The following is an 11,422-nucleotide window of genomic DNA, read 5'->3' on the forward strand; positions in this document are numbered from 1 at the left end:
AACAAAAAGAATAGAGAGGCATCCAGTTATTGACATTTATATTATTTAGTTAAAGGTTTGAACAAAAAACAATTAAACACAGAGCCTCTTCCTGCTTTCTGGAATGAATCACAGCATGAAAACCCTTCCTCTTCTTCCTGCTCTCTAGCTCAGCACCTCCTGTCTGTCCATATCGTTCTGTGTTCCCTCCCCTTTAGATCTACATTATGAAGATGGGTGTAACCAACATGTGTTAGAGCTGGCAGGCCCCATTCACAGCAGCAACACTTGTTGTTCAGATCAGAGGTCAGACCAGTTTCTATAATAAGGAAGTGAAACTTACACAGTCACTGACACTGAGAGGAGAAATGGCGCAGAAAGGAGTTCAGCTGGACCGAGAAACCTTCTCTTGTTCGATCTGTTTGGATCTACTGAAGAATCCGGTGACTCTTCCCTGTGGACACAGCTACTGCATGAAGTGTATTGAAAGCTTCTGGGATGAAGAGGAAAAGAAGAAAATCTACAGCTGCCCTCAGTGCAGACAGACTTTCACAGCGAGGCCTGTCCTGGTGAAAAGCACCATGTTAGCAGTTTTAGTGGAGCAGCTGAAGAAGACTGGACTCCAAGCTGCTCCTGCTGATCACTGCTATGCTGGACCTGAAGATGTGGCCTGTGATGTCTGCACTGGAAGAAAAATGAAAGCCTTCAAGTCCTGTTTAGTCTGTCTGGCATCTTACTGTGAGAAACACCTTCAGACTCATAATATTGTTGCAGTTTCATTCAAGAAACACAAGCTGGTGGAGCCCTCCAAGAAGCTCCAGGAGAACATCTGCTCTCGTCATGATGAGGTGATGAAGATGTTCTGCCGTACTGATCAGCAGAGTATCTGTTATCTCTGCTCTGTGGATGAACATAAAGGCCACGACACAGTCTCAGCTGCAGCAGAAAGGACTGAGAGGCAGAGAGAGCTGGAGGTGAGTCGACAAAACATCCAGCAGAGAATCCAGGACAGAGAGAAAGATGTGAAGCTGCTTCAACAGGAGGTGGAGGCCATCAATCAGTCTGCTGATCAAACAGTGGAGCACAGTGAGAAGATCTTCACTGAGCTGATCCATCTCATCCAGAAAAGAAGCTCTGATGTGAAGCAGCAGATCAGATCCCAGCAGGAAACTGAAGTGAGTCGAGTCAAAGAGCTTCAGGAGAAGCTGGAGCAGGAGATCACTGAGCTGAAGAGGAAAGATGCTGAGCTGAAGCAGCTCTCACACACAGAGGATCACATCCAGTTTCTACACAACTACCCCTCACTGTCAGCACTCAGTGAGTCTACAGACTCATCCAGCATCAATATCCGTCCTCTGAGCTACTTTGAGGATGTGACAGCAGCTGTGTCAGAGGTCAGAGATAAACTACAGGACATTCTGAGAGAGGAACGGACAAACATCTCACTGACAGTCACTGAAGTGGATGTTTTACTGTCACAACCAGAGCCAAAGACCAGAGCTGGATTCTTAAAATATTCATGTGAAATCACACTGGATCCAAACACAGCAAGCAAACAGCTGTTATTATCAGAGGGGAACAGAAAAGCAACATTTATGAATCAACAACAGTCTTATTCTGATCATCCAGACAGATTCACTGACAGGTGGCAGGTCCTGAGTAGAGAGAGTCTGACTGGACGTTGTTACTGGGAGGTGGAGTGGAGAGGGAGAGAAGTTTATGTAGCAGTCGCATACAAGAATATCAGCAGAGAAGGATATGAATGTGGATTTGGACATAATGCCAAATCTTGGTCATTAGATTGTTACAACAACAGATATATATTTTGGTACAACAACATTGAAACTTGTGTCTCAGGTCCTCGTTCCTCCAGAGTAGGAGTGTACCTGGATCACAGAGCAGGTATTTTGTCCTTCTACAGCGTCTCTGAAACCATGACTCTCCTCCACAGAGTCCAGACCACATTCACTCAGCCGCTCTATGCTGGACTGGGGCTTTACTGTTATGGAGCCACTGCTGAGTTGATTAAAGTGAAATAGACTGAAGTCTTTCATATTGTTGTAAGTTTAAATCTGTATTTTAGTTCCCTTTTAGTTTCTCTCCATCATTATTGTGGTATTTATGTGCTGCACATAAATCAGATGTCAGTCAAACATTATGGGCAGTACCTCGACATCTTCAACATGTTGTCTTGATGTTTTTACGTTTTATAGGTGGAGCTCTTTCCTGTGTCTGTTCAGCCATGGAGACTATCAATGCTTATGGATATTTTTATTTGAAACATTTCTCCACATGACAACATAAACTTCTCTATCTTCTAAATGTTTACTGAATATTTTTCTTAGGTATTTGTATGTTGTTGTTTCTCTTCACTGATCTTAACAGAGAAGTCTACAGACCTTCCTTTATCACACAGATTTTATTCTCATTTGTACATTTATAAAGAAAACAATTAATTACAGAGCAATAAGAAATTTTAAGAAAGTGCACTATATCATAATTTATAGTAAAGTGTATTAAAGCATCGTTAGTTAGTCACTTATTTAGTTTGGAGCTGTATCATCTGACACTGTAGAAACATTTCCTCCAGCTTCAGCACAGAATGTTAAAAACAGAACTATTAATGAGAACAAACAGTAGGAACACAGTATCAGCAAACATCATGGCTTAAAATGGAGAGTAAAAATCTAAAAAGAAATAAACAAATTAGTAAAAAGGATTTCCTGTTGACATGTTATTGGTCCTATCTTGTCTGCAGCACCTCCAGGATGCTTCTTATATGTTTCTGGTTATTTTTGCACCAATTTTAGTTTTTGTCAGTAGGAAGTTCAAGTTCAACTCAGTGTGTTTGTTTGTTTTTTTCAAACTGATGCCTGACCTTGAACACCAAACATCTGTCAATAAAGCAATGATATAAAATGCTTATATTAGTACTGAAAAACTGCATATCCACTTTACAAATATAAATAATGATATAAATCCACAGCTGAACTGGAGGAGCAGCTGATCTAGTTCACTCATGTGTTTCTGGACTAAGAGTTGGAGCAAATACCTTATGATTCAGTGATGTTTGTTTTTGTTAAATATTTTGTAGATCCAAGAGTGAGTTTGACTCATGATGATGATGTTCCGAATTAAACAAAGTTGGTCACAAATTCTTCAAAGCTGTTTATTAAGAATATATTCACTTGGACTCATGAGACAGGCTTGTGATCCAAGGGAGCCATCAACTGGACAATTACTGACATGACAACAAAAAAGCTAAGTACAGAGGGGGGAACAGAGGTGAAAATACTTGCTTTAAAGGATTGTAATGTTTCCTTTTAAAATAAGTCTCTAAGGTCAGACAAAGGGACAGAAACTCATAGCTTTCTACCAGCCCAATGACAAAACTATAAGTTGTTTTTTAACATCTACTTTTTCATCTATTTGGCAGTCACAGTGAAAAGTATAAACATTGGCACGCTTTGTCTTGTGATTCTGCTGTTCGTAAAAAATGACCATGCGCAAAGTACCAGACTTTAAGGCTTTGACTTGATGCCAATGGCCTGAGGAGGACAGTATTACCCTTGGACATGTGTAGTCTGCCGTCTACTCAATAGAAGAACAAGAAGCGCGGAAATGGCACAACTGTCTTCAGTTTCTGGGAGAGTTTAACAATGAGAGACTGATGATGCAGAAGAAATCTCCGTGGTTAAAAACATTAAAAACAGTCGTCCAGGATGATGAGATCCGCCACTGGCTCAGAGTGCTGTATATCAGCCGGAGACCCGAGATGAAGTCACGCAGCAGGTATGTAAAACTGTGATGTTCTCAATGAACTAACACAGGAACGATCTGAGCTCAGTCTGTAAGCTAACAGGCTAAAATCAGAGAGCAGCTAATCAAACAAGTGCGTCCGTTTTTTTTAAAGGTCAACTTTTAACAATAGACTTTCATGAGACACATCAAAACCAAACAGGGAGGGAAAGCTTCGGTTTTCTGCACTGTGCCACAGTTCGCTGTCTGCTTCGGTTCACGACGCCTCACTCCGGGGCTACAGACAGTTCTCTGCCGCCTGTGGTGCTCCTCACCTCCGTCTGCACCCACAGACTTCCCGAGGTGGAGGCAGGCCGGCAGGGACTTTGAGAGATGGGCTTTACTTTTAAAAATAGCCCTTAATCAGGGTCTAACTCACTAAAAGATGGCCACATGTCTCTCTCCAACTTAATCTCTTTCTTTTAAGTAATTGTTTTTCATTGAAATGAAATTAATTGTTCAATAAAATGATTACATTTATAATTGAACTAAAGTTAAATGAATCAAGGTGATTTTGACTTTGCTAGTTAACAGGAAGAGAAACAAACTTACACAGGATAAAATGAAATTTGGACCCAGCAGAAAAAGTCAGATCACAGACAAACAGAAACATTCCTCTTTGGCTAAAATAAAATGCAGATTATTGCTCATCTGCAGTTTTAATCATGGTGAATAATTTATGATTCAGCCAAGTAAGATTCTTCTGTGTGGAGGTTTTTCCCCTGTCAAAAGGCATTGACCATTACCTTCATCTAAACATGGAATTTAAGTCATGTAGTTGCCGTTGTTTGTTTTTAAAGAGGTCATAATATTTTTGTGATGGTAGAAATTTATCTTCAAAGTAATAGTTATAAAGTGAATTAATAAGACTTTCCAACAAAGAGAGGGAGTCACATGGTGCTTCTGAAACATTTGTACAAACCTCTCTCACATATGTGAGCAACATGCTCACAGTGTACAGCCCTGCTGACTGAGGCTGCACCTTTACCTGTCTAATCTTTTTCTTTTTACTTTGTTCCTCAAGTCCCACATCAACATGAAGTGTAAGGAGGAGGAAGATCTGGCTGGCCAGCAGGTCTGGAAGCAGGAGAGGAACTTCAATCTGGACCAGGAGGACACAGATCCCCCACAGATCAAAGAGGAACAGGAGGAACTCTGCATCAGTCAAGAGGGAGAACAGCTTGTAGTGAAACACGAGGATGAAGGCATCGTCGTCTGGAGCGGGGAAGAGCGGCTCAGACAGCTGCATAACATCTGGAAACCTGAGAAAGATTTACAGACCAGCGGTAAAACTGTAATCGCTTTTCTGAAGTGTTAACATTAATATTAAACCTACAGTTTGTATCAGTCAGATCTATTTAATGTGTATTCGTGAAAACATGACAGGGAGTTTTAAATGGACTGGTTCTTATATAGCGCTTTTCTACTCAATCTTGAGCACTCAAAGCGCTTTACAAAACTTGTGCATTCACCCACTCACTCCCATTCGCACAAGCACATTTTTCTTAGTGCTTTCTACCAACATTCAGACACACATTCCACAGATCAAAGAGCAACTTGAGGCAACTTGGAGTTAGTATCTTGCCCAAGGATATTTGAAATGCAGACTAGGTGAAGCCGGGAATCGAACCGATCAGTAGATGATCTGCTCTACCGCCTGAGCTACAGCCACCCCCAATAGTGAAGATTATTTTGAAAAATATCAAGATGTAGATCAGTTTCGAGATCAACTCCAAAATAGATCATCAGTCAGTCAGTAATAAGTGAGTTCTTTTTTGTTTGAAAGGTTTTTTTTACTCTTAATGTTGCTGAAAAATGTCAGAACTCAAGTTCTCATTTGCATCAGAGTGCACAAATAACTTCATTTTTACACACTTTTAATTTCACCTGCAAATGTGAGCAACATGCCCTCATTACAGACTTTAACTAAAACTTTATCTTCTCAGAAGTGTTTTTCTATAATTACATTTTTTTTATTGTTCGTTTAGACCTCCACCAGCAAACTGCCTGTAAGGAGGAGGAGTTTGTCGCCAATCAGCAGGAGAGGAACTCAAGTCTGGACCAGGAGGACCCAGATCCTCCACAGATTAAAGAGGAACAGGAGGAACTCTGCACCAGTCAGGAGCTGGAGGAGATTGTACTGAAGCAGGAGATCAATAGTTTTATGGTGACTTCTAGTTTTGAGGAAAGTGACCTCAGTGAATCAGAACCAAACGATGACCAGCTCCTTGCTCTTAACTTTCCTGAACCAGAGCTTGAGGAACAGGAAGAAAACCAGCATGTGGACTCGGGATCAACTAGAAATGCGGAGCTGAAGAAAAGGAGACGTCACAAAAACCGAACAGATAAGTCTCGGAGTGAAACTGATACAAGTAAAAAATCTGTAAGCTGTGACACTTGTGGAAAAACTTTTCAGTGTAAATCCAACCTGACGAGACACATGAGAGTTCACACAAGTGAGAAGCCACATTCTTGTAGCACCTGTGGGAAAAGATTCATTTGGAAATCAGGATTGGAAACTCACGTAAGGATCCACACAGGCGAGAAGCCATATTTTTGCATCACCTGTGGGAAAAGATTTAATAAGAAATCCGGATTTGAAAGTCACGTGAGAATCCACACAGGCGAGAAGCCGTATTTCTGTAGCACATGTGGGAAAAGATTTGGTAAGAAATCAGGACTAGAAACTCATTTGAGAATCCACACCGGTGAGAAAGCGTATTCTTGCAACGTCTGTAGGAAAGAGTTTAGAGACTTGTCGACTATGAAAAATCACAGAAGGATCCACACAGGTGAGAAACCATATATTTGTAGCTCCTGTGGGGAAAGATTCAGTTGGAAATCAGGACTGAATTTTCATCTAAGGATCCACCTGAGTGACAAACCAAATCACTGCAGCACCCGAGGTAGAAAATGACCTCATGCTCCAAGTCACGGTACATTTCCTGTCCACAGCAGTGAAGGGCACTCTATGTTGTTTGTTCCAGCCCTGACTTTATGTTTCTCTAAGTTTGATATTTTTTTTATTGGTCTTTAAAGGTGACACAAATATTTATTGAACATGGATGCTCTTTTAATATTTACCACAGAAACTTGTATTTCTTCTTCAGTATAGAAGAAAACAAACATGAAAATGAGTTTTTCATCACTTGTTCCTTGTAACAACCATGATGTGATTCCTTTTTATCAGCCAATAAATAAGTTTTGATACACAGGACTAAAGATTTAAAAAAGTTCAAGACAAGTATACAATTTTTATTTAAATATGTTTTCTTTGTGATTTATGTTAATGAAGGTTATACTTCAGTATGGCTTTGACCTGGTTGTCCTGGTTCTTCTTAGCAACATGTTGCAAGATTTGATTAAAAGTGTTTGTGACTAATTTTGTGTATTGTGTAATCCCTGCTAAATAAAAGCAGTTAAATGTGCTATATTGGCTCATGATAAGTGTTTATATCATTTTGCCTAAATGCAAGTAAACTCAATGTTTGCCAACTCTGTGTGTGCAGTTTGCTTCATAAGTACAGTAACAGAACTTGAACTACATGGAGCCTATTTTGATTACATCATTACAGATGTAGATATTATTCATAGTTCATATTTCACAGTGTGCTGCAATCTTCTCCACAGACCTGCATTGCTCTCTGTTCAGACCCGTCATCTTCAAGATGTCCACTAGATGTCGTCAGAGTTCCCCCACTTTCCTCATCTATTGTGTTGCCATTACCTGAGCCTGCTTAAAACCTACAGTCCTTTACATATGGGTTCATTCAGGGTCATGTTTAGTGGGCAGGTTTAGTGCGATGAAGGAAACTCGTTTTCTTTAACTTTACCTCTCAGTAAGTAACTGGAGTAACAGACTCACTGATTCCTCCCCACCTGCTGGACATGAACCAGCTGACTGACACTTGTTTTCATTTTCTCATTCATAAAGTTGCTACCAGTTCAATTCATTTATATTTATATAGTGCCAAAAAAACAACAGTTGCCTCAAGGTGCTTTATATTGTAAGGTAAAGAATGTAAAAACCTCCACAATTGAACAAGCTGAAAAGAGCAAATGCTTGGCAGCAGTGGCAGAAACAGGCTGTCTGTCGTAATCACTGTAAAACACTAATCACTGGTCAGTCATTTGTTCTACAAATTCTACATTTGGATTTCTGATTATTATTTCTGGCTGATTTTCATTAGATCGACCTGAGTAGGGCAGCGACAGATGTGTGCGGTCCAGAAGTAGAAGAAGAAGAAAGAGGAGAGCAGAAATGATGACATTCTAGGCTCGCTTTTCACCTTTGATGTACTCTTAGCAGGAAGACTTTGGTTTGGTGATGTGTTAGAGATAATTTTGTGGTTGAAGCTACTGTGGACTGACCAGATCTGCCATCAGCTCAGAGTGCTGGATATCACCGCAAACCTGAGACAAAGTCATACAGAACAGGTGTGTAAAACTGTGATGGTCACTGTGATGGGTGCATGCAACCACACAACTGAGACACTTAGTAATATTCATTTGGTCTTTTGTCTTATGTTTACGTTATGCTTTAAAGTTTCTGTGATCATAAGTTAACTAATTTGACGTTTTGAGGTTACCTGTAGTGATGTGACGTTCTGTATCGAGGCTTCGGAGCGTGTGTCGGGTAATTGAGGGGGCGTTTCCGCGATGCGCGTATCGAGGCTTGCTTCATTTATGGGAGGAGCTGAAAATGATGACGTCCGAAGCCTCGCTGCCCGGCTGTACCACGTGACTGGTTCATGAAGTGGTTCGAACTTTGCCGCGAGATATGACAGCGATATAAACCCTCAGACTTCATTCAAAATGTAGGTGTTTGATGGAGAGTTGCGGTTAGTGAGAGTTTGGAGACAGTTTGGAGGTTTATGAGAGTGAGGAGAGAAAGTCAGGAGAGAATGGAGCCAGCTAAGAAGAGGAGGATGTCCTCCCCTGTGTGGGAACATTGTGATTTTATTCCTCCCAACAAGCTATGTAAATTTCTACAGAAGATGTATTTTCATAATACTGATGCTGCAATACAATTTATGTTAAGCTGTCTTGACTTTTGTACAAGGTGAAGTGTTTGCTATGTGCCAGGGAGCTGGGATATAACAACAACACCTCATCCATGCTTAGGCACTACAGAGCTTTGCATGTGAATAAGGGGGACACCGATTGTGGAGCAAGACCAGGTGAGCCATCAAATGCCATGATAATATAGCATGCAGTAATGTTACTAAATGATATAACAATATTATACAACTGTTATAAGTTACATGTGTGATATTTATATTTGTGCTTTGTCTTTATTGTCTTTCCTCAGGAGAACAATCTCAAATAGATGAAGACCTGGTCAGCATGGTGATTGAGGACTCCCAGCCATTTAGCATTGTGGAGGACAAAGGATTCAAAAGATGTGTTAAATCATTAAATCCTAGCTATGTTCTCCCCACTAAAAAGGCCATAAAAGCAGTGAAAATTTAGTTTTTACAGAATAAAATGTGAACAGGCAGGACTGTGTAGCTGTCCATACCTCAACGTTACAACCGCACAACCACTGTCCACACCCCAACCACACCTCACCTCACAGTAAATGATCATTTGCATTTTAAGCATTTCCAAATAATCATTTTCCATACTGCCAGTATAAATATACACAGTATACTGCCATCACTACAATATACATGTTTTACACACTCCTTTTGTTGTTGACATTTACAGGCTGTGTGCAAAAGGCCACACTCTTCAAATTCATGCCAGCTATTATTTTTACGTCCAGTAGGTGTCCTACTAGAGCAAATGAAGCTTCAAGAAGCTTTGCGCTGGGGTGAACCAATTGGATGAAAAGCTTCAGTGCTTCACGAAGCTTCATCTGCCCATCACTAGCATAGACTTTGCATTGTTTGTTATTTTATATAGGTATGTTATATTGATTATATTTCTGCTCTTTCTCAGTTACCTGACCTCCGCTCCAGTCCTTCCTGGTTTGGCTGAAAGAGGAGGCTGAGGGTGGAGCTGGTTTAAATGCAGAAGCCAATAAAGTGGACTGGACCATCTATTGTGATCATGCAGGGGGAATGGGGTTCTTCTTGAATGATGCTTATCTGTTATCCCTTTAGTTTTCACCTTTGGTTTATATAATGGTTTATTCATTTGCTATATAACTGGAGCTGTTTCTCATTTGGGCAGGTCAGTTTGAGTTATGTTTTTGTTAAGTGATTTTTGAGTAGCGGTCTGTTAAGGTAACCTCTTTTATGGGCCCACTTGGTTCTTACAAACTTTATTTTTTGTTATTTTGAATTTTTGTAATCATTTTGTCCTTTTTGGGGTATAATAAAACCCATTTTTTTGAAGATTACATTTGTGCCTGTGTGTTCCTGGCGGCTTGGATCATGACAGTCTCAGTGAAATAACACTGACTCATGCAGGACTCTGATAAAAACTCAGCTTGTGGGCTAACAGACTAAAATCAAAGAATGCTTCTCTTTTTCTCTTTTGTTAAAAACGTTGAACATCCAGTGAGACACAGAGTAAAGTGACTTTCCAAGATTGTTTCTTCTTCTACAGATTCAGATAAATGATGTCATTTTGAGCCAGAAAGAACATTTCCATCATAAAGTAGGAGACTTTTATATTCTTTATTTATTTATCTGGTAAAAAGTCTCATTGACTTTAAAATGTCTTTTTCAAAAGAGATCTGGCCAAGACCAGAAGCTCCAGTTTTCTCTGCTTCTGTTTGCAGCAGAGCAAAAAGGACAGAGAGCAAGGGACGAGAGAAGACACGAGACAAAGACATGAACGGGACCAAATACTAACCAAGACAACCTAAACAACAAATACTGAATAAATTCAAGAGCGTAAGCCCTTGAATTCTGATTTAATAAAGTAAATCAGAATACTTTATTAATCTTGAAGGATTAATAAAGTATTCTGATTCTGATAACTAGGAAACATAAGATACACAGAGAACAGAATAATGATTAAACAAGACTCAAAAAACCACAAACACAAAACACTGGGTCAACGACCCAGGTACCCTAACAGCCGAGGGAAAAGATGACCTCCTATTCACATCAGTATGGTATATTTTACTCCCATATCACTACTCAAAGATCATATTTTATTGTTGTAGGTTGTGGAGGTGACACACACACAAGCTGTAGTTCAACAATGACTTCATTCCTCTATTGACCTATAAAGAGGTCTTGTTACATAAGATTAAAGCTGGAAACTGACACACATAAGCCCAAACACATTGTGTTATTGTGGACGTTGAAGTCACTGCATGTGTTTTTCATGAAGATTAAACTTTCCTGTGCTGTTGGTTCTTTGTTTAATTCTGTTGGTTCTTACTTTTTTGTTCCTAAAGTTTAAACTAAACTCTTGTTGGATACCAGGTGTTCATTTAATAAAGCTGCAGGTTCAAACTTCTAACTGCATGAAAATGTAATGTGTAATGTCATGTGTTTCTAAGTACCATGATTTTGGTCATCAAATCAGCCATTACTCATTTAATTTGATGTAAATTTCCCCTAATTTGCATATTCAGATTCAGTATTCAGTACCACATGTGAAAGTGACCCAGATCAGATTTGAAAATATTGGATTTGTGCCGTTCACACTGTCATAGCATGATCGGATATAGGGTCGCATAGGG

At 39.8% G+C, this 11,422-nt stretch overlaps 2 protein-coding genes across 3 annotated transcripts; both read left to right on the top strand.

The window, feature by feature from the left end:
- The first annotated feature begins 332 nt into the window (after positions 1-332).
- Positions 333-2,247, top strand: LOC146553011 (tripartite motif-containing protein 16-like). 2 transcript variants are annotated; one of them, XM_085255489.1, is made up of 2 exons: positions 346-688; positions 863-2,247. In XM_085255489.1, the coding sequence occupies exons 1-2, from the start codon at positions 348-350 to the stop codon at positions 2,016-2,018; spliced, it is 1,497 nt and encodes a 498-aa protein (XP_085111615.1). In that variant the 5' UTR covers positions 346-347; the 3' UTR covers positions 2,019-2,247. The 2 variants fall into 2 exon arrangements, with proteins under 2 accessions (XP_085111617.1, XP_085111615.1); XM_085255491.1 differs by having other exon boundaries at positions 333-2,247.
- Positions 2,248-4,805: 2,558 nt separating this feature from the next.
- Positions 4,806-7,272, top strand: LOC146553012 (uncharacterized). Its single transcript, XM_085255569.1, has 2 exons — positions 4,806-5,063; positions 5,766-7,272. The coding sequence occupies exons 1-2, from the start codon at positions 4,814-4,816 to the stop codon at positions 6,692-6,694; spliced, it is 1,179 nt and encodes a 392-aa protein (XP_085111695.1). The 5' UTR covers positions 4,806-4,813; the 3' UTR covers positions 6,695-7,272.
- Positions 7,273-11,422: the final 4,150 nt, after the last annotated feature.

Source organism: Mchenga conophoros, linkage group LG18 (assembly GCF_057382185.1).
Source record: "Mchenga conophoros isolate Kocher_MC1m ecotype Shallow Benthic linkage group LG18, M_conophoros_male_GT1.1, whole genome shotgun sequence".
NCBI lineage: Eukaryota > Metazoa > Chordata > Actinopteri > Cichliformes > Cichlidae > Mchenga > Mchenga conophoros.

What these genes read in the sequence shown, in the direction of transcription:
- LOC146553011 (XM_085255491.1), top strand. Translation starts at nt 348, where the DNA reads ATGGCGCAGAAAGGAGTTCAGCTGGACCGAGAAACCTTCTCTTGTTCG.
- LOC146553012 (XM_085255569.1), top strand. Translation starts at nt 4,814, where the DNA reads ATGAAGTGTAAGGAGGAGGAAGATCTGGCTGGCCAGCAGGTCTGGAAG. An exon ending in GAAAGATTTACAGACCAGCG is followed by an intron (nt 5,064 to 5,765) that starts GTAAAACTGTAA and finishes TTGTTCGTTTAG; the next exon opens with ACCTCCACCAGCAAACTGCC.